Source organism: Malaclemys terrapin, chromosome 3, assembly GCF_027887155.1.
Source record: "Malaclemys terrapin pileata isolate rMalTer1 chromosome 3, rMalTer1.hap1, whole genome shotgun sequence".
Lineage (NCBI taxonomy): Eukaryota > Metazoa > Chordata > Testudines > Emydidae > Malaclemys > Malaclemys terrapin.
In genome coordinates, this window is record NC_071507.1 from 77558823 (window position 1) to 77582649 (window position 23827).

The following is a 23827-nucleotide window of genomic DNA, read 5'->3' on the forward strand; positions in this document are numbered from 1 at the left end:
GCTCTTCACCTGCCAGAGTGACTTACACAGACTGTGTTAGGTAGTATTAGTACACAAGATCTCACTGAATTCTAGCCCAAACTGTGCAGTCATGGAATGGATTGCTGAGCACACTACAGGGGCATTTCTCTCCTCCCCCTGCCCCCCCGCCCTTCCACACAGAAACAAACCTTTTTAAAAACAGATACTTGAAAAATAGGAGCTGCATTAGCCACATTTGTGTTTATATCAGTTGCTATCCACAACCAGGTATGACACAGAACTTAATACTCCAATCCCACAGGGCTTGTGTCATATGCAGATATGAGCTGCCCCAATGAATTCACAGAATATGGACAAAAAATGCACAAGGACATGTAAAGCACCCATAGAAATGCACAGTTAAAAAAAAAATTTCTAAGTACCATAGGCTCAGTCCTTTCTAATCGAAAGAGAACAGGAAAGGGATGATAAATGTTCATGACCACACGGGGATACCAGTTATCCTTCATGTCACAGACTGGGATAAGTTATCTCCTTTGGAAGGAACAGTGAGGAAAGAGAGCAAGTTCTAGGAAGAGGAGGCTGCAGTGTTGAGAGAGATCCACACAGTGATGGTTCTCAGCGCTGATTTGTTTTGTAATGAATGCATTTCTGCACAGACTCCAGGGCTGGAGGACTGCAAGCTCTGTAAGGATATTATGCTGACTCATCTCATGACTTTACCTCTTTAAAAGATCAGAGAAACCTGCTGTTAGTAGTGTCAGATGCTGATCTAAATGAGCCAATTGGAAAAAGGTTAAAGCGAAGGAGGGAGACAGACAGAGAGATAAGGAGACACTTACCCTCACTCCCATGAACCTGTCCCTGAGAACGATCCATGAAAGCAAGAACACAAAAGCTTTGTTGCAGCAGAACAACACGGAGACATCCGTAGTGTTTATTTTCTTTATTGCATGTAAGTACAGGTAGTTTGTGAGTGTCCAAAGAACACCAAAGGGTGCTGCCTTGGTAAAAAACACCTTCATAGTCAAGCCATTGTCTCCAAAAAATCGGCAGCACTCCCTAAAACAAGGAAAGAAAGGCAATGTTATTATACCTGAGTGGCAAACAAGTCCTTCATGCGTCGTACCAATTAAAATGCTCTTTTTTGGTACCAAGTCTTTCCTACAAGAAGGGTAACAAGTTTCAGTCTGCTGCAAAAGCCATCATTTGCACAAAAATATTGAACACACAGAAGGGATTATAAAACTGAAAACGATGAGCACATAAGAGTATGGTGAAAGGTGGAGGTAGGGGATCAAAGTGAATAACTACAATATTAATAAGGTGCTTGCACCTTGCACTTTTAATCTATATTTCTCAAAGCGCTTTGTTTCATTATTCTCATTTTACAGCTGGGGAAACAGAAGTGATTCTTTAGCTTGCCCAAGATCATCCAACAAATCAGTGGCCAGGCTGGGAGCAGAATCCAGGCCTTCTGATGTCCAACTCTTTGCCTTAGCCACTGAGCCAGCGGCCTCCCCAGTAAGCAGAAAAGAGAAGAGATGGATATTAAGGCAGGATTTGAAATGGCTGGGGACTCACTGGAACTAAGTTCAGGACAAGGCTTTTCCATCAGACAGGTGGATGTGGCTAAAGGCACTGCCACTGTCAGAGACTCACAGTATGGACTAAGCTTTGCCCATAACCAGTTCAATGAATGGAGGAGAGGAAAAGGGAGTTGGTAAGGTCAGGTCTGAGGAGGCAATAGGGTCAGTGAAGATAAATAAGGATCAGGGAAATGAGGTTATGCCTGTGAGTTCTTGATGGAATACAGGTGTTCTTGGGCAAGCTGAAATTTGGCAAGGAGACCAGCCCAGAGGGAGTTGTAGTAATCAAAGTGGGAGGTTGGGAGTGCATGGATTAAGGAAGTGGGCAGACAGAAAGTGAAGATAAGGGCAGGTATGAATAATATTATGAATCCAGGTCCAGCTATAGGAGGTCCTGCAGATACTGTTGGTAAGATGGAAAAATAAACATTGATGGATCATTTCTGGTACATCTGACAAGGAGAGATCAGAGTCAAGGAGGTAGATGGAAGAAATTGGGGAGCATTAGGGCATTTACTCTAGTCTAACAGAAGGAACCAGACTTGGAGACAATAGGGTGGAGAAAATTTGAGTGGAACCAAGCACTAAGGAATATATGACAAAGAGAGATGTTGGCAGGGACAAAGGATGGATGGGAAAAAGTTTGGTGTCATCAGTATAAACATGATGTTTAATGTCAAACAGAGAGCTGAGATGTTGATAAAGCAGGGATTAGATAGTCAGAGGGGTCAAGAACACAGCTGTAGGACATCTTTTTTGGTGTAAACATTGTAAGCTAAAAATCAAGAGTCATTGGCTTTATAACTACTATAAAACTAAAATGGCATGTGCTAGCCAAGTTGTTTGCATGCAAATTCAGTAATGCAAAATGGAAACAGGGATTTGTAATCTGAAGAATATTGTTTGCAGACTAATGACATGTTCAGATGGCCCTTACCAGACCCTCTGAGCTCTTTCCCCAAAACAATCCATACCAACTAGAGTTGAGAGGGTAAACCAGGGCCTTCCAGCCCACTCCTGCACCCTGAGAGACCCACCAGAGCACCAAGCCCTCTGCCTTTCTTGCAATCCTCCACATGGAAGTAGCAGCAGATAGCGGGAAGAGTCTTCACAGCCTGGTGACATCAATTCATCTCTGAAACCTGGATTCTGGTTGGGCTGGGTGCCCCAGTGGTTAAGGTCACTTTATGCCCTGGAGAATCATGGCCAGAATTTTTTTTTTCATTTGTTGTATTGCAATTGGCTGTTGATAGCTCCTCATCCCTCCCCCTCAACAACCATAGCAACTGCCTTTCTCTTATGCTTCTCCCCTCCCCCCTCTCTCTCCTCTCTGCTTTTCTTCTTTTATTTACCTTCCTCTCTTACTTCAGAAATCCCTTCCTCTTCCCCACTTCAACCCTGAGTGCCCATCCCTCAAAAAAAACCCTTACAACAATATTTTTGGTAATGTAAACAAAACAATTATTTGACTCACTAAGTCAAAAATGAAGGAAAGATGCTGTTTGCCATCCATCACCGTAATTGCTCTGCTTGCCCTTGTGTGCTATCACCCTTTCCCCATCACCTGCCTGGGTTGGGGTTTCTACTTTGCAAGTTCTTGTGGGCAGGGACTGTGTCTTGTTCTTTAGTTGCATAGCACACAGCACAATGGGGACCCAATCCTGGGACCTTTTGGCGTTACCACATTGGAAAGAATAGTAATCTAGAGCTTCTGCGAGCTACCTCCGTCACACACACAAATGGGCTCTTCAGAAATGTTGTCATGGTATTGCTTTGGGAAGGGCTGCTCTCTGACATTTTGGAGGAGTTCTCCTCTTTGAAAAGCAACAGGTTTTTGGTTAGGTCCTTCTAATTTTTTAGCTGGATTTCACTGAGAAACAAGGAGGTCAAGAAATTTGTCCACGGTGAGTCAGTGGTTCAGTTGGGATCAGAATATGTGCTCTTCTACACAAAAGGTTCCTGAGAGATTCTACACTGCCTTGAACCTTGTATAATCACTTCAACCTGTGCAAAAAGAGTACAAAACCAGTGTAAAATACAACCATTCTGATTAGGTAGTCTTTTGTACCCTCTTTGCATTCTGCAAATGTATAAAGGACTACAAAAGGGGGGAAGATGGAAAATCAGAACCCCAGTCTTCTTACCATCAGGCCACGTGCTTTTCCAGGTAAGTGACAAGTATGGGGTTATTGTTGCTGAAAAATATACCCACCCCTAAATCTACTCATTTTTGGTGCCTTCTAAACATCATGCTAATAAAGTCCAAGGAGATCTGAGGGATATGTGGTATTTTTTATGCACAAAATCCTTCAAAGTATGACAGCTTGCTCTCAATAGATTTCTCTCCCGACATTTTCCTAGTTATTTATCAGAGCAGCTCAATGTTTTCTTGGTGCATCATCAGAAGAGACCAAAACAATACAGTGCTCAAAGGAAAAAGCCCATTACTTATGAAGACTTACCAACAGGCATCTGACAAAGGTTGCTGTGGATGAATAATGTTAGATAAATACCCCAGAGCAGACATTTTATGGGAAACGAGACAGGACTAAGACATGACCTCTGGAGTTATGGTAGTTACAACACAGGCTGGATGTGAAATCACCAATAGATAATTGGCCTCTTCATTAAATACCTCTTAAGTACACTTTGGAGGCAGCTGTTTCTTAAATATCAGCATGCTGTGCATCATTTTTATTCCGGCCGCACAAGTACATGATGCACATCAAATGTTTTAATCTTCATGTTTTATGAATACTGTTTGGTAAAAATCAATTTAATCGTATGCTCGATCAGAGGTTCTGTCCCACTGCCATCCATGCATGCTTAAATACACTGAAGGAGGCGACTTGTTTTAAATATTTAAACAATCTCATCTAGTAACAAAAATATTCTTCGTATTTCTCAAGAAAAAATTATCAATTGTTTATAGATTCAGAGCCTTTCAGGCCAGAAGAGACCATTATGATCATCTAGCTTCACCTGCGCAACACAGGTCATGGAGTTTTGTTAAAGCCCTGATCCAAAGCCCACTGACGTTAGTGGAAAGATTCCCATTGACTTCAGTGGGCTTTTGATCATGCCCATAGAGCTTTAAGTGGACTGGAGCCTGCTTGTCTGTCTACCAACTCTAGGTAGTCAGAGATTGCAACTTGCCTTGTGTGATGTGCCTCCAGCACTTCAGATCATCTGAAGCATTTCAGTTAGTAGCCTCTGGTTTCATTATGAGGGTGCAGGTGGCAGGTTGTTCTCAGTGAGGGTCCTCAACTGTGCAACTCTTCCTGCTTCAGTTTGCCAAAGCCTGAATTTGTTGGTCTCCCTGGTTTTGCTGCCAGACTGGTCTTTGGCTTTTCTGGGGCATGGGGAGAGGGTGATCAGGTAGATGGAGACAGTGGTACTTTCATTAGGAGGGTTCAATCTCTTGGATACTGGTCCTAAATTATTGCCATGTCTTAATATGGGCACATGCACTTAGGACACTGAATGGGCATCTTTTAAAAAGAACTAAAATAAATATTTGTAAATAGGAATATCTCCTGTGTTGTTGGCACTAATTACAACACAACTGCACTTTCAAACAATGTGATGCCAGCACACAGCATGAGTAACTGGGATCTGTGCTGACAAGCTCTATGGAGATTAAAAGTGTGTGTGTGTGTGTGTGTGTGTGTGTGTGTGTGTGTGTCTTCCCCCAGAGTGTACTCTATAGCAGAAGAACACAACACACCTGCAGTAGGTGGCCATTATATCCGTACAACACTTACCACAAAGCAACTGCAAGAAAAGCCTACAGCAATCACTGACAAGAACATAAGAATGGCCATACTGGGCCACTGATGGACCTATCCTCCATGAACTTATCTAATTCTTTTTTGAACCCATTTATACTTTTGGCCTTCACAACATCCCATGGCAATCAGCTCCATGGGTTGACTGTGCACTGTGTGAAGAAGTATTTCCTTTTGTTTGTTTTAAACCTGCTGACTACACAGGCGCCAACTCTCTTCTGCGCCAGTGGGTGCTCGCGCCCCCGGCCCTGCCCCCGGCCCTGCTCTCGCCCCGACTCCACCCTTGCCCCAAAGTCCCGCCCTAACTCCGTCCCTCCCTGCCCCTATTGAACCGCTCCCCAAATCCCCATCCTGGCCCCGCCTCCTCTCCCAAGTGCTGGGAGGGAGGGGGGAGAATCAGGGTGCGGCGGTGCGCTCAGGGGAAGAGGCGGAGGTGAGCTGGGGCGGGGGGGAGGGAGCTGCCAGTGGGTGCAGAGCCTATGTCTGCTTATTCATTTCATTGGGTGACCCCTGGGTTGTGTGTTATGTGAAGGGGTAAATAACACTTCCTTAGTCACTTTCTCCACACTATTCATGATTTTATAGCCCTCTGTCATAGCCTCCCCCTTAGTCGCCTCTTTCCTAAGATGAACAGTCCAGTCTTCTTAATTTTTCCTCGTATGGAAGTTGTTCCATACCCCTAATCATTTTTGTTGCTCTTCTTTGCACCTCTTCCAATTCTAATATATCCTTTCTGAGATGGGGAGACCAGAACTGCACAAAGTATTCCAGGTGTGGATGAACCATGGATTTATACAGTGGCATTATGATATTTTCTGTCTTATTATCTCTCCCTTTCCTAGTCGTTCCTAAAATTCTGTTCGCATTTTTGACTCTTGCTGCACACTGAGCGATGTTTTCAGGGAACTATCTACAATGACACCACAATCTCTTTCTTGAGTGGTACCAGCTAATTTAGAGCCCATCATTTTATATGTATAGTTGGGATACTTTTCTCCAATGTTTATTACTTTGCATTTATCAACATTGCATTTTATCTGCCATTTTGTCACCCAGTTTAGTGAGAATCCTTTGCAACTCTTTGCAGTCAGCTTTGTAATTAACTATCTTGAGTAATTTTGTATCATCTGCAAATTTTGTCCCCACACTGTTCACCCTGTTTTCCAGATCATTTATGAATATGTTGAACAGCACTGGTCCCAGTACATACCCATGGGGAAACTCCACTGTTTACCTCTTTCTGTTGTGAAAACTGACTATTCCTACCCTTTGTTTCTGATATTTTAACCAGTTATTAATCCATGAGGGGATCTTCTCTCTTATTGCATGACAGCTTACTTTGTTTAAGAGCCTTTGGTGAGGGACCTTGTCAAAAGCTTTCTGAAAGCTCAAGCAAACTATATTGATTGAACCATCCTCCTCCATATGCTTGTTGACTCCCTCAAAGAATTCTAATCGATTGGTGAGGCAAGTTGTGTTGACTTTCCCCCAACATATTGGGTTTGTTTGATAATTCTGTTCTTTACTATAGTTTCAATCAATTTGCCTGGTACTGAAGTTAGGCTTACTGGCCTGTAATTGCCAGGATCGTCTCTGGAACCTTTTAAAAAGAAAATTGGTATTAAATTAGCTATCCACCATCTGGAACAGAGGCTGATTTAAATAACAGGTTACACCCCACAGTTAGTAGAACTGCAATTTCATATCTGAGTTCCTTCAGAACTCTTGGATGAATACGATGTGGTTCTTGTGACCTATTACTGTTTATTTTATTGGTTTGTTCCAAAACCTATCGATACCTCAATCTGGGACAGTTTCTCAGATTTGCCACCTAAAAAGAATGGTTTGGTTGTGGGGATCTTCACTCATCCTCTGAAGTGAAGACTGATGCAAAGAATTAATTTAGCTATTCCGCAACAGCCTTGTCTTCCTTGAGTGCTCCTTTAGTGCCTCAATCGTCCAGTAGTCCCACTGACTGTTTAACAGGCTTCCTGCTTCTGATGTACTTACAGGGTTTTTTGCTGTTAGTGTTTGTGTCCTTAGCTAATTGCTCTTCAAATTCTTTTTTGGCCTTCCTTATTACACTTGTCAGATTTTATGCTGTTTTCTATTTTCCACACTAGGATTTGACATCCAGTTTTTAAAGAGCGCCTTTTTGCCTCTAACTGCCTCTTTTACTTTACTGTTTACCCATGTAGCATTTTTTTTTGTACTGTAAAAGGGTCCCACTCACCACAGGTTGTGCCTCCTTGGGGCTGGAAAATAGCTCTCACCCCATCTGGCGCCCCCTTCCATTGGGTGCCCATGCTGTGAACCCGCTCTCTCTCTCTGTGACTCAGGGTACTTCTTCTTCATGACTCAGCCCTCCAGCCAGGTCACTATAGAGTTCCTCCCCTTTTGAGATAACAAAGGCCCACCAGACAAACTGTCCAGACACTGTCTCAGAAGGTCTTCCATTCCAGTCTCCAGGTCCTGTGGCAGGTTGGGGAACCTGGCCCACCCGCTACTCTGGGTTCCAGCCCAGGGGCCCTATGACTAGCAATCCAGGTTTGCTCAGGCTCTGTTTTCCTGGGCTCCTTCCAACCTCACCTCTTTATCTCCTTGCCTATCTCTTCTTTATCACTGGAGAGTCTCCTGGCCTCCTGCCCGACTCCTCAGTCCAGAGCAGTACCCCAGAGCTTACTCTCCCCCTGAATCTCCTCCTTGTCTCTGGCCAACTCCCTTTCCCTCTAGGGAGTGACTGCAAACCTCTTCCCTGCAGACCCTTCCTGGTTTATAATCCTATCCCAGCTCCTCCCCCAGCTAGGCTTCATCTGCCATTAGATTTATTAATCCCTGGTTCTCCTTCAGGTGCAGCATATAAGGTTGATTGGCCCCTTTTGGCCAATATTAACCTGCTGAGGACTTGTGTGGGGTGGACACCCCATCACAGGTCCTCTTACTATTTTTTTATTTGGGGTATGCATTTAGTTTGAGCCTCTATTATGATGTTTTTAAATAGTCTCACTCAGGGCTGGCTCCAGTGTTTTTGCCGCCCCAAGCGGAAAAAAAAAAAAAAGCCGCAATCGCGATCAGCGGCAGCTCCACCGCACCACTTTCTTCTTCGGCGGCAATTCGGCAGCCGGTCCTTCCTTCCAAGAGGGACCGAGGACCCACGGCCAAATTGCCGCCGAAGAGCCCGACGTGCCGCCCCTTCCCCTTGGCCGCCCCAAGCACCTGCTTGCTGAGCTGGTGCCTGGAGCCGGCCCCGGTCTCAGTGCAGCTTACAGGCATTTCACCCTTGTGACTGTTCCTTTTAATTTCTGTTTACCTTCCTCATTTCTGTGTCGTTCCCCTTTTTGAGGTTAAATGCTACAGTGATGGGTTTCTTTGGCATTTTCCCTCCTACAGGGATTTAAATTTAATAACATTATGGTTGCTCTTACTGAGCAGTTCAACTATATTCACCTTTTGGAACAGATCCTGTGTTCCACTTAGGACTAAATCAAGAACTGCCTTGTAAGTTTCAGGACAAGCTGTTCCAAGAAGCAGTCATTTAATACGTCTAGACATGTTATTTCTGCATCCCTTCCTGAGGTGACATGTACCCTGGCAATATGGGGATAGTTGAAATCTCCCATTATTAGTGGGTTTTCTGCCTCTCTAATCAACCTGAGCATTTCACAATCACCATCACCATCCTGGTCAAGTGGTCAGCAGCATTTTCCTACTACTATATATATAGTGCCACTCCCCCACCAGCATGATCTACTCATCATTGTTATATATTTTATACCCTGATATTACCATGTCTTATTGATTATCCTCATTCCACCAAGTTTCTGTGATGCCTGTTATATCAATATCCTCATTTAATGCCAGGTACTCTCATGCAGAGCAATGGCAGAGTCCTTATTCCAAACTCAAAGCCATTACAATTTTGGAGCATTTCTGCAGTCAAGGGCAGTTCCCTACAGAACTACTGATCGACAGACTCTCTCCTACAAGCTTCACTCCCATGTAACCCGTACCTTTGGTCCTCACCCTTATGACTCAGTCTGAAGCTCTCAATGAACACCCCACCTTCATATCCAGTGGCGTATTTTAAGCTTAAATAAGGGGCTGATTTATGAGGACAATCAGATATGTCTGTCATGGACATACTATGGTCACGTGCCTACAAGAGGCCCAGCAAGAGTGACTGCCTTAACCTGTTCTGCCTGTTCCATTGTATAGATAGTGTGCACGCGTATGGATTTGTCAACTTGTCATCTCATAGCTATAGATAAGGAGTAAAATTTTCAAAAGTGCCCACATCCCACTGAAAGTCAAATGGTGGCAGACAGGTTATGTGAAATGAATAATCTTGTAGTGCTCTTCTAGTTTCTAAATCTCAGACTGAGCTCAGCCACAGATACCCCCTGATCCTCTCAAAGCTTGCAAATTACTTTGATCCTTAACTGAAAGTGATCAAACCCAATCCCCCCTCCATAACCTAATGAAATTCCACAGTTCAGATAGTTTCACGTATATCAAGGTTATGTCTTAAAAACTGCCTGGCTGCACTCTTGCTGACGCAGCTTTTGTTTGTGCAATGATGGACCAAGTTTCACTCTGCTTGGAACAGGGCAGTGCAAAATGGACCCCTCTGCACCATCAAGGACCTATATATAGGAATATAGGAACCCCATCAGGGTAGAGAACTCAGAGGGTGCCCCAGATCAGTGGATCCTTCAGTCACTCTGGTCATGTTCCCTTCCACATCACTGGTGACCATTTTTTGGACTGTACTGGCTCTTTAAAGGACCCCCCAGTGTAGAGATGGCTGCAACCACTTTCGGGCGGTCACAACCTTCCCTTAGTAGACATTAAGCCTGTGGGATCCCTGCACCTGCAGGTGTAACCCACGGTGAATCTTCTGCAGTAATTTCAACTGGCAAGACAGCAGGATTCTTTCATGTTACAGTATGCAACACCATCTTAACATGTTCCTGAGAGAAGGTGGTCACAGACATTAACTTCATTGACTCTGCTGTCAGGATTGCTAATAAGCTATTGCAACTGATCACATGCACTGGTTTAAAAAAATGAAAACCATAAGTAGGGGTAGAATTCAAGGTGGTAGAAAGTGGCAATGTAAGTATCAACCACAGCCCACTTCAGTATTCTGTTAATGCTGGGAGTCTTGCTTGCATTCAGAAATACAGTATTCACATTCTCAAGAAATCTGAAGTCCATGACTGTGAAGTGGAAAGCGGATAATTCTGTTAATACATGTCACAGCACGGCATTACGAACTGAGAGATGGGGAGGCTTGCCACATGTGGCAGTTTGGAACCACTTCCAGAGAAATGTTATACTGCAGGTGTGCTTACGCAACCGTAGTTTAACCAGACAGTTTCACTCTGCATGGTTCTAGATGAAAGTATAGGTAATAAAGACAGGCACATGCCACACGTTGGACTGGATTCTCTTTTCTCTCGCACAAGTTTGATGCAGGTGTAACTACATTAAATTCTTAACTTACGCCAGTCTGAGAGCCCTCTGAGTTTATTGCAGAGCCATGAACTGATTGGGAATGCTCGGAACTGGGACAGAGCAAAACTAAGGGCTGTGTTTAGCTACTCAGAGCTATCCTGCCTCTGGGGCAGTTCTAGGAGGGTTTTTGTTTCATTATGACATAATTCCTGCCCACAATTCCCAGGCACAGAGAGGGAGCATATCTTGCTACACAATCCTTTAGGATGCTACAGCATATATATCCCCTTGCGTGTCCTGGCAGCTGTGCTAGCTGGTGCAGAGGGTGGAATGGGTTCTTGCTCTTCCTTGCCCCCTGTAGGGTAGCTTAAACACACAGAGCTGTCAAGAGGGAACAGTGCTCAAACTCAAGGAGCACGTGCACTGGGAGCACAGTTGGAGTGGGGAAAGGCTCCTTGCTCCAGCATCCTTCCCCACAACCTTGCATGCCCATGTGGGACTAGTCACAACCTGCTCCTAAATGGGACCTAAATTAATCAAACATATGGAGCTGCAGAACCTCTCCTGTGGCTGGGAAGAGGATTCTGCTGGAAAATGTAAAAATCATAACCCAGAGGTGTGTGTGAGGTGATGGCTGGTAGATCAAACTCTACAAGAGTGGTGGAACTGGCTGGGTGGGGAGGCACTGGAAGCTGAAAAACAAAATCTACAGGGGTCAGATGTGAAGGGTGTGCTGCTGGGGAGAGGTTGCAAAATACTTTTTCATCAGAGCAAGAGGTCCCAGATCCACTGATCTGCCTTACTGAGCCTAAACTACCTTGCCTTGCTGTTTAGTTTGTGCAATGGTACTGCCTGGTTGGTGAGAGCTATACCAGAATAGGGCTCTCCCACCACAGAACTGTGTGCCAACTAGATTGCAATGGAGTTTTGTACCTGTCGTACTTGCTATTTGGTTGGGTTTTTTGTCTTTTAACATGTGACACAATCACTCTCTCTAATTGGCCTTGCTCAGTATTATTGGCATCAAGTTCTCTGAAAAGATGCTGCCTTTTCAGTTCTCTGTAGTCCTTTTCTATAGATTGAACACAGATGTGAATGATAACAGAATTCTTCCAAACTATGTGCAGGTCTAAGAGTTGCTAAGGTTATCTAATACGACTCACCTGTTAACCCCTAATCATGGGACCAGATTCATCGGTACCTTCCAGCTGCTTTGCTCAGTGCTAGCAATGCAAAGCAGCTGTTAAAGCCAGCTTAACTGTCTGGATCTACCGTTGTTTTGTGTTGCTGGAGTGGCACAAAGCAGTGAGTGTTCTGGCAAATCTTGCCCCAGATATTTACCCCACACTTTCTACGCAGAAAAAACCTGGATTTGGTTTCTTGAAAGTACACACAAATAAAAAAGTGTCTTCTTGAGAAAAATAAACAAAAAAGCCTCCGGTATTAAGTGCTACATTCTGGCTCCAGACAAATATAAGCAGCTCCCAAAGTCTGTTGTGTATATTGTCCAAAGCTAGATTATGTCAGTAAAACACTGGAGTGCTGAATCCTTGAACAAATAAAGATATTTCACAACTGATGTATATCACAACTGAAGAAAAACAAGGTATCGAATAGGTGCAAGAGCTAAATTTGCAATTGTTGTCAGCATGTGTAATGAATTGCTAGTAATAGTGTTGCACTTGCTCATGCCAATGGCAAACCTAGCCTCTAGTCTCATTAGATTCTCACCTGTAAGTCTAATTAGAACAAAGGAGAGTTACAGTAAAGCATATGTTTCCAGAAGAGAAGAGACCCCAGAACAGGCATTGAAATCTTTTTGTGGAACAGCTAGGGCTGTTTATAGTAAGATCCCAATGGACAGGTTTTTTTTACAAAACCAGAATACAAGCATCCATATAAATATATATCTGTGGGCATATACTCTCACCCATAGGCTTCCATCTAGAGATACAGGACAAAATTCTCCTCTCCATCCTGCACTGAAGAATTGTATGGAGAATTTCAATGGAGATCAATGACAGAGCTCCTCATAGTTTTCAGCTTTGCTGCACACTGTGGCAACTCATGTTTCAAGGACATTAGTGGGGATAGAACTCTGCTTCCAATACAAATGCCTCTGACCACTGAGCTAAGTTAAACTCTAATAGTATTAAAGTGGGATCTTCAAAAAACACTTAATTTGGAGTTTGGCTATTGACTTCAATAGGAGAAGAGTTAGGCCAATACTGAACACTTCTGAAAATCCTACCTTTAGGGCTTATATATAATCTGTGGACTGTAGCCATTAGAGAGGCACAGATCCTACACACTTGAGCAGGTCTGAATTTCCCTCCATAGAGGGCAATGGTACACAAGGCAAGAGTCTTCTCTTGCACTGGTGAAAATCAGGAGTAACTTCATTGACGTTATTACTAGGTCAAATATCCAAAATATGAAGTGCAGTCTTCACAGGAAAACAACACCTGTAATGAGCAACAGCTGATCAGCTCTGAAACCTGCTTCTGATTAGATGGTTTCAGAAAGTACATTTTGGTGATAAGCAAGTTGTGTAATTAAAGGATCAACAGTACAGGAAATAAAAGGCTTGAAAAGTGATTGCTTTGCCCAAATTATTCACTTTTGATACATATTCCTCCCATGTCTTCTCATATTTCACTTTGTTTTTCCCATATGCTTACTGTCAACTCCAGTGGGTTATCTTCAATCATCTTTTCTATTGGCTTGTAGCACCAATACGTCAGATCACTCAGGTCACCACTGGTGCAACTCTACACATACTTATTCTGGCCTACCCAGCTGCAGAGCTGCCCAAAGGGGGGGGGGGGGCAAGTGGGGCAATTTGCCCCAGGCCCTGGGCCCCGCAGGGGGCCCCATGAGAGTTTTTTGGGGCCCCTGGAGTGGAGTCCTTCACTCGCTCCAGGGGCCCCGGAAAACTCTCACAGGGCCCGGGCCCCCGGAGCTTCTTCCCGCCACCGAAGACCCCAGGCCCCCGGAATCCTCTGGGTGGCCCTGCCCAGCTGTATAATTATTGGGTCTCATTCTCCTCTGCCTTTCAACCTGTGCAATCATCTACACCTGTGCAAAGTAGGTATGAAATGCATCCACTCTCATTTAGTGGGTTTGATGCACATACTCCATAGGTGTAAATGCCTACACATAATGCAAAGCAGTGGAGAATCAGACCACTTATGAGACAATAATTAAAGAGAGGAAAGGCAAAGAAAGATGCATGCTGCTAAAAACTTTAATTGTGAGACTGATGGGAAAGAAACTTAGAAGCAATGATTTTAATGTAGCATTTCAGTTAGAAGTTTTATTTAGTTGCAACACCTGCTTTTAATATGATTATCTTTTACTTACTTAGCATGCAATTTAGGCAGTAATCGTTTTTGATTTACCTCATTTGGAGATGCAGAGCTCCCCGTGTTTAGAAATGTTTTTGATGAGCTGGTTGTGTTATTGTCATGCATCAATTAATTTGCCATTTACTACGTTATTGAAGATGTACATAAAAAAGATTATGAAGAAAACAAGAATGAATGCATAAAATATTAAAGTAGTAAACAGTTTAGTTAGAGTCAATGGCATAAACAGTGATCTATTCCATAGATCCATCACAGGCTTTTCCTACAGCACCTCTCACTAAAGGATATAAGGACTGGGAATGGTTGAGCCATTACAAACATTGAATCTATCTCCCCTTGTAAGTATTCTCACACTTCTTATCAAACTGTCTGTACTGGGCTAGCTTGATTATCACTTCAAAAGTTTTTTTTCTCTTACTTAATTGGCCTCTCAGAGTTGGTAAGACAACGCCCACCTGTTCATGCTCTCTGTATGTGTGTATATATATATATCTCCTCAATATTTATTCCACTCTATATGCATCCGAAGAAGTGGGCTGTAGTCCACGAAAGCTTATGCTCTAATACATTTGTTAGTCTCTAAGGTGCCACAAGTACTCCTGTTCTTTTTAAAGGATCTAAGTGCATCACACACATCACTGTGATATAATAGCAGCTACACTGCTATCACCAAGTGACATTAGAAGTATGTCTACACAGCAAAAGCTGTGCACAGGCTGACCTACCAGAGCTATCACTGTGCAGGAACTGGCCTATCCAGGCTGGCTTGAATCCAGCTAGCGCAGGTAACAATAGTAATGAAGACAGCGAAGCATGGTCTTCAGTGTGGGCTAGTGAGCCAAATATGCATCCAGGGGCCATACTAGGCTTGCACTACCCACACTGAAGCCTGGGTGGCGCTGTCTTCACTGCTATTGTTACCAACGCTAGCTGGATTCAAGTTAGCTCAGGCGGGTGGCTGGGCGGTCAGACTAGATGATCTGTTGGTCCCTTCTGGCCTTAAATGCTATGATTCTATGTACATGGGAGCAGCTGTCCTGGCACAATGGAGCAGCTGCCTCCATATAGCATCTTCCTCTGGAAGACTGTGTTCAATTAACACCTGTGAGCATGGATAGACTTGGGATGAAGGTACATCACATTAGTAGTCACTCCCTCAGGCTATCCAACCCACTTGGTGCACCTTGTATTAAATTAGACTGTAAACTCTTCGGGGCCAGGATCATGTCTTGCTATGCATATGCACGGGATCTCGCACAGTGGGGCCTCAGTCACGATTCAGACCTCTGGGTGCTATTGTAATACATTAATTTATTTATCTTTGATTTTATTTTACTCTGATTTTGGGTTCTCATTCTTCTGAGATCATCTACTTCTCAATGGGGTCCGCGGTCCTGGGCTGGAGCGCCCGACGGAGCGCAGCAAGCTGCCGGCCCCTCCCCCGTCCCTTGGAGCCATGCCGCTGCGCGCGCAGCATTCTGAGGGGTGGGGCTGCCCGCTCCTGTGGGGCAGCGTGTCTGGCTCTGCGCGGAGCAAACATGCTGCTCGGAGCCTCATGGTAAGGGGTCCGGGGCCGGGGGGGTTGGATAAGGGGTGGGGGCAGTCAGGGGACAGGGAGCAGGGTGGATTGGATAGGGGGTGGGATCCTGGGGGGGGTGGTTAGGGGCAGGGGGTCTCTGGAGGGGGCAGTCAGGGAGCAGGGGGGGTTGGATGGGGCATGGGAGTCCCGGGGTCTGTCAGGGGGTGGGGGGTGGATAGGGGTCAGGGCAGTCAGGGGACAGGAAGTAAGGAGGGTCCGGGGGGGCAGTTAGGGTGGGGGGGTTCTCTGGAGGGGGTGGTCAGGGGACAAGGAGCTGGGGGGGGGGTTGGATGAGTCGGGAGTTCTGGGGGGGGCTGTCAGGAGGCAGGGGTGTGGAGAGGGGTTGGGGCAGGCAGGGAGCAGGGGGGTTTGTATGTGTCAGGAGTTCTAGGGGTCCTATCAGGGGGCAGGGAGTGGTTGGATAGGCGTGGGAGTCCTGGGGGTCTGTCTGGGGGTGGGGGTGTGGATAAGGGTCGGGGCAGTCAGGGGACAGGTAGGGCGTAGGGTCCTAGGGGGGCAGTTAGGGGCAGGAGTCCCAGGAAGGAGAAGTCAGGGGACAAGGAGCAGGGGAGGTTGGGGGCTCTGAGGGGGGCAGTCAGGGGGTGGGAAGTAGGAGGGAGTGGATGGGGGCAGGACAGGGGTGGGGCTAGGGTGGGGCTTCCTGGGTGCACACCCTAATGAAATGTGCTGCGCACGCCTATGGTTTAAAGCCAATTCTACCCAAGAGAGGGATTTTCCTATGCTGAGGGAATCCCCAGCTGCTCAATTAGGACAGCTAGATGGCTCCTTTATGACATCAGGGTTGTGCAAAGGGCCTGTATTGTGGGTCAGGATCTGGTCCTAACGGCTGGGCTCTTCATTGCCTTGCACTTTGTGTAGTCATTAACACCACAGCAAAATGGGTGCTGAGCAGTGTGAAAAAGTGCAGAATTCTGATACAGGAGCATTTCACAACTGCTTGGCATTCATTTTACACAGGGTGCAAATGACAACGTCATGTGAGAATGAGGCCCATAATGTTGTTACAACTATGCTAAAGAATAGTAATTATTGGTAGGTAATATGCAATATGCAGATGATAAAAGGAGCAAATAACCACTGTTTTAAGGAAACTTGCACTACTGGATCAAACACTTTAAAGCCAGGATATGCCATGGCAGTTTTTCATGTACCAAGAAAGGCACTGACTGACTAAAACTCAAAGAGAGCTGATTGTTGATATACTTAGAATTGGTTGCTATTTTGACTGCATTAAAATAGGGGCGTGCAAGCCTCAATAACTGTAGGAATGCTGGCCTCCCTAAACACTTTTAAATCCATTAAATGAGGGAGAGGAAGGTTTAGTCTATAAAACAACATGCATCGGTTTGTGTTTTGGGTTACCAGGGGAACAAACAGACTCAGCTGGATTCTGGCTCAGCGGTAATGACAGCAAATGAGGGTGCAGCTAAAGCTAAAAAAACGGGGGGGGGGGGGAATTCCAACAAGGGGAAAAATATAGGCAAGAAATTAAAGCCCCTCAAAATATGGACAAATGGCAAGAACAATGAAGCAATGAAAGAAACACAGTACATTTATCAAACTGGTGCCATCGGACTCTGGGCCTGCTTCTGTGTTCCCTACAGTCCCCAAAGAGTTCAGTGGGAATTTAGCTTGTGATATTTGCATAAAGTGCCCTGTTTCAGTGAACATTTCTGCCAGTGAACTCATTTGCTAGATAATTGTGAGCATAATAATAAGGGAGCACAAAATAGGTTTGAATACAGAGTGAACCAACGTCACCTCAATCTTATCTGGATCGAGTCTTAGCCAGTGAATTCACTTAAAACGTAAAAGAATATACAAGGGTTGTTTTTTCATCACTCACCCTGTTTGGGTCATAGTGAGAGTCTGACTCCCAAAGCGTTGGGTTTACGAACTAAACAAGATGGAAAAGCTGTGTGGATATTACATCCAACTTCATTGAGGTCATTCCTGAAAAATGCCCTCTCATGAGTTACAGGGCCCTACATGGTCCACAGTGAACAAGGACTTAACTCCAGCACAGCTTCCTTCTCCCTTGAACAGGTGCTCCAGGGAAGGATTATGAGAACAGCTGCTCGAGAAGCAGCAGGAATACATACTCTTGGGCTGCTCTATCCTCCAGGGTCTTGTGCCGGGCTTAAACTATGGAGTTTTTTTTTTAATGTTAGCTTATAACTAACTCTTTGAGAGAGAGAAGATGGGGGAGGTAATATATTTTATTGGACCAACTTCTGTTGGTGAGAGAGACAAGCTTTTGAGCCACACGGAGCTCTTCTTCAGGTCTGGGAAAGGAACTCACAGCACCACAGCAAAAATGCAAGGTGGAACAGATTGATAAGCACAAATAGCACATATTGTAAGGGACCATTCAAGGTAGAGTAGCTTGGTAATACCTCTGCAGTCAAAAGACAAAGAGAGGGGGCTAGTGGGTTATAGGTTGTTGTTATAAGCAATAAATTCATTGTCTCTGTTCAGTCCATAATTTTTGGTGTCTAGCAGAGTAATGAATTTAAGCGCCCAGGCTCGTCTTTTGAAAGTGTTGTGCTGGATTCCTATGAGGATGGAGACTGATAGGCCACATATACAGTGATCGCTTTGTGAAAAGTGTTCCCCTATAAGTAAATAGAGTGGGTTTTTTTTAATCATTTTCCTGTGTGAGTTCAAGAGCATAGTGATTGTCTGGTTTCACCTACATTGTTGTTATTGGGCCATTTAGTGCACTGGATGAGGTATACCACATGTTGTGATAGGCATATATAGGATCCAGGGATCTGGAAAGGTGTGTTGTGGGGGGGTGTTGATCATTGTAGCAGTGGAGACATCTGCAGGTTTTGCATCTGTTGTTCTGGCAGGGTCCGATGTTGCTTTGAGTTGGTGGGTCCTGGTCTGTGGGGAGCTTGCTTCTATTGATGAGCTTGGAGAGGTTGGGGGGTTGTTTGAAGACCAGAAGTGGGAGTGGGGTTTCAGGATGGGGTTTCCATCGAGTATGGGATGTAGGTAGTTATTTGATGATCCCTCAGAGGGGTTCCATGGGTGGGGTGGTAGGTGACAACTAGGGATGTGCAATCAGAGGGGATTTTATTTCTGTATTGAAGCAGGTTCTCTCGGGGTATTTGGGTGGCCTGTTCCATGATGCAGTCTACTTCTCTGGTGGAGTATCCTTGTTTGGTGAAGGCGGTTTTAAGTGTGTTAAGGTGTATATCCTGGATTTTAGCCTCAAAGCATATTCTGTGGTATCTGAGTGTCTGGCTATAGATAACAGATATTTTGGCGTATTTGGAGTGATCTATGAACTAGCTGTGGTGATCCGTGGGATCCTTGTGTATGGCTGTCTGGAGGGTTCCATTGCTGAAGCTGATTGTGGTGTCCAGGAAATTGATGGTGGTGCGGGAGAGTTCCAGAGAGAGTTTAATGGACGGATGGTGGTTGTTGAAGTTGTGGTAGAAATCTCGGAGGGAGTTTAAGCCGTCTGACCAGGGGATGAAAATACCATTTTAAACTCCCTCACAGATTTCCTCACACAGGAAAAATATAAAAGACCACAACACCCTTGTCTCTCTCACCAACAGAAGTTGGTCCAATAAAAGACATTATCTCACCCATCCTGTCTCTCTAATATCCTGGGATCGACACGGCTATAGCTACACTACAAACAACTAACACTTTTGTTATAAACATTAATCAAGGCTTTTAGGAAAAGACCTTGCTGGCTATGACTGCTTTTTCCCTGCTGTGTTATTCCACTAGCTTACATGCCAGTACAATGTTGCATGCAGGCTCCTGTGGAGATCTGAAGATCATAGTTAGGATGTTGCACAGTTTAGACACTGAGGAGTAGTCTACATACCCTCAGAATTCTGCATGGAGGCACCCAACATTTATTTTGTGGCTTGTAGTACCCTCCGCATCACATGTCTCTTCAACAAAAGCATCACTCCCTGTTCCTTTACTTCTGCCTCTGGGCTCAGAGAGGCAACTCCCCACCTCTTGAACACGCTATTAGCTTCAGAAAAAGAGTCTTCCCTAGCTCTAATGGGGCAAAAAGCCACTCAGCCACCTCCACTCAGAAGGTGCCCTGTCCTAAAGCACTTGCACTGGGCAGCCTAATAGAAACTTCCGACCCCTGGCCTCAGCTGGTGCTGCATGTCACATCCCCCAGTTCTTACTTGGCTGAAAAAGTGACCATGAAACTGGTTATTGTTCATGAGATCTGCACCTGGTATGTATTCAGTCCTCTCTGTTTAGGTTGGTGACTAAAATAAGTTTTTTACTCTCTTTAGCCCCGCAGAGCCTACACACATGAGAGTGTGAGCAGGATTCTATTCCTCTTTGTGCATCATCAACAGAAGTGTTTACTGAATTCCAGTCACTAGATTCCAGTAACAAACCTGTGCAACCCCACTGTAGTAGGCTACTGAAGCAGAACAGTAGCATTCTGTAACACACAGAAATGATTACACAAGGTGCATGGCAGCAGAGAGTCAGGCCCTTTGTCTTCAGTTTTTATGTACTGGGCTAACAATTTCCCCTGTGTTACGCTATTACATTCCCACCTCCCATGCCCTCTTCTCTACTACAGTGACAGCAGCCTCATTTCCTGTTTGTTCAGTTCTCCCACACGTACCTCTACACCTTCTTTCATGCCAACTCTGTGCATGCAACGCCTTTCCTGAGTTTGTCCTCAAAACCTCATCTCGCTCCTTTTTAAAATCCATTATCACGGCTCACTTCTTCAGTGGTTAAACCTGCTGCTGATTAAGTCTCATACTGTTTCATTTTTCTGTGCTCAATCATGCTGCAGAGTAGCATACACTGTATAACCATGTAAGTTTATTACATGGTGTTACTCACCATTCTTCCCCTCTGTCTTGTTAGCCCCTCTCATTACACCTTGCTGGTAGTGAGGCCCTGATGCTGCAGTTGACAGCACATGGGTAGACAGCTACACCAGCACAGAACACCACTAAGTGTCAGTTGCAAGATCAAGGCCTCAGCCAGTAAACTCCTTAACGCAAGGCTCGTGTCTTTTTGCTGTGAGATTCCCGGCACATCTTTAGATGCTCTTTAAATAATAATCTCCAAATATATGCCCTTGTAAGAAAGCGTATTCTTCTGGGGCAGATTTAAGGGTCAGACCATGGTCAGCAAACATGAAGCATGGGGGCCCAATGGTCACATTTCCTGAGGCTTTTTTAAAATGTTAAAAAACACACCCATAAAACAAAAATCACAGGGCTAAACAAAAGTGGAATCTCACCCACACTGTGCTGGCTTGCTGATTCCAAATACTGGAACCTTGCACCACGGCGACACTTTTCCTTGGCAAATTGTTCTGTGATGCTGTCCAGCTCCAACCTTGCTGTCTCATATCATCTTTCCCAACAGCAAGGAGAGCAAAGTCGCTCAGCCATGTCTGTGACAGTGTTGAATGCATGTAGTTTTTGACACTTCTTAATGTGTTCAGTAACACAAATATTTTTCTTTTTGTTTTGTAAAACCAGACTTGTATTTGTCTTTATGGTTTTCATTTTCAAACATATGAGAATAACTAAGTTGGAAGTATATAGGCCTAAATAAAGTATATTTTTGTGCTGTTTAATTTTTCCTTCAGTTGTGGGGGTAATCCTAAAAAAAGTTGATTTTCTGTGCAGAATCTAACAGAGAGAGGCCGAATTAGAGTGGGACTGGCTGGGGAGAGTGCTGTGGGGCTGGGGAGAGGCCAGAGCAGGCAGACACAAAAACTGTGTGTCCCACAGCAAGAGGAGGATATGGAGCCTATGGGAACAAACTACATTTCCCAACAGCAGCCCCTTCAGCACAGGAGCATGGCCAGTGGCTGTGACCCCTGCATGATGGGTAGGAAGCATCTACTACTACCACATTGCTGGGCAGGCTCAGTGCTGTAGCATTTTGCAAAGGCATAGCATTGCAGGACAGATGGGGGTGGGTCCCCTGGCAGTGACACCCCTATAAAAATGGGGGCTGATGGCCAGGGGCTGCGTTAGACACATGCAACCCATGCGACTGCATCAGCCCTGAGGCAGCGAGGGGGCCCCTTGCCTGGTAATTGACTCAGCTACTTGTGAGGGTGAGGCCCTGGAATTGCGTGAGGAGGGCAGGTGGCAGTGGCAGAGGAGTAGCTGGTGCAGTTGCTGAGGGGCCCATGCACTTGGAGGGCCCCGGGTCAGGGCTGCTCGGCCGCACAACACATCCCTGGCGCAGGCTGCTGCCATTTTCTGCGGCCTGCTGGAGCGTCTAGGAAGGGCAATGTGCTGCTCCCCACTGCTCACGTTTCAGTTTCCACAGGGCCTCCACAATGAGGACTCTGCCATGAATTCTGGTTAGTGGGGCCACCAATGGCTGACGCTCCATGTTGGTCGGAGGCCCCTCCTCCCCTCCCATTGCCTGGGCAAATTCAAATGCGGGCAGCTGAACCTGGGGTGCCGCTCTTCCTAGCGGCTCTGACTCTAGCTCTGGTGGCAGCAGCACTGATGTGCTCTGACTCCTGCAACAGCAGTCCTGGCTTTGGCGGGAGCAGTGGTCCCGGCTCTAATGGCAGGTGCAGGGCCCGGGCAGAGGGAGCAGATGGCACGGCATGGAGCTGGGCAGGTGGGAGGATGGGGGAGCAGAGCCGGTGTGTAGAGTCAGGTAGGGTGAGAGAAGTGAGAGGGCCCACAATAAAAACCTGCATTGGGGCTCATCTTTTTGTTCCTCTGCCACTGGCAGATGGGAGAGGGAGACGCGGGGCGTGGAGCCCGGTCAGCCTTTGCTCACCTTGCTGGTTGTTAAATCTGCCACTTAAGCTCTTTTATGAACAGTTCAGCAAGACCTAATATTTCCTCTTTGCCACATCCGTGTCTCAAGACTGAGAAAAGTGCTTGATAATGAGCAGCACATCTTTTGCAATCTTCTAATAAATAGCTTAGAGTGGACATACAGTGGTAACATCTCATTTCAAAGTAATCAACATATCAGTGCCTATTTACAAAAGTCTTCTTGTTAAATTCATAGTTTTGGGCCATCTTCTGGTATTATTTTGTGTTTTAACCCATGAGATAGGTTCCCTATACATATTTCATCTTATAATTTTGAATACATAAATAAATAAGAGTACTATTTAAAAGCTACTATCTGGCTAATAAAGCCACTAAGGCTATGTCTCCACTTGTGGCAGAGCTACTATCTGGCACTATGCCACAGTGAAAGGCAGGCTGTCCCCATGCATGTCACTGAGGTGTGTAGCTACATGTAGCAGTGAAAGGCTCCAGCAGTGGGGGAAGGCTGTTATAAGCGTGTGCAGTGCCTAACACAATGTGGCCACAATTCCTGATTGGAGCTTTTAGATACAACTGCAATATAAATTAATAACGAATCCCAATAATAATAAAATAAAATAAAATAATAATAAGAATAGATCAGTTTACATCAGCTAAAAATGAATAGTGCAGAGACCCTGTGAAATTCTTGCAGGCTGAGTGTGATGCTTTCTGTAAACACATAGCTTTCTGTACTAAAACAAAGTTGTTCTGCAGGGTATATTTTGTGCATCCAGGCTCTCTGCTGCAAATGTGAAAATTCCTTTTGTGCCAAGGAAGTGTCTGATTTGGTTCCTAGACCTTCAGAAAAATGAAGGAAGTGTAATCCATAGGCTTATATTGCAGCATTTTATATAATTTTTTATAAATACTGTACTAAGAAAGGAAGACGCAGTGGGAAGGGGACATGGATTTTAGTTGAATTCTGTCCTGTGTGTCTCTGCACCCATGCAGAAAGCAGGCAAGGCAACTTAGTTAGAAGAGTCCAGAAACAGGGTGTGTAGCTACCAGACATACTCAATAACTGTTTCTGAAGATCTGCATAGGGTTTCTATTATGGGGAAGCAGTGTTGCTGGTCCCACACAATCACACATTCACCTTCTGAGAGTTGAGCCAATTATTGCTCAGTAAAGAAAAGGTTATAAATACTGGGAGTTGGAGACAGGCCTGTGGACTCAGCAGCTGACTTATGCAGGACTGAGATGTGTCTGATGTGAGAGTTGC

General features: G+C 45.1%; 1 protein-coding gene across 3 annotated transcripts in view; it reads right to left on the bottom strand.

Annotated features, from left to right (window-relative positions):
- The window catches only part of SLC35F3 (solute carrier family 35 member F3), a 291217-nt gene that overhangs the window by 19343 nt on the left and 248047 nt on the right, over positions 1-23827 (bottom strand). For all 3 annotated transcript variants that reach the window (XM_054023503.1, XM_054023504.1, XM_054023505.1), the window contains one exon: positions 825-1044. In XM_054023503.1, the coding sequence (XP_053879478.1) occupies positions 825-1044 (220 nt within the window). The remainder of the gene's footprint in view (positions 1-824; positions 1045-23827) is intronic.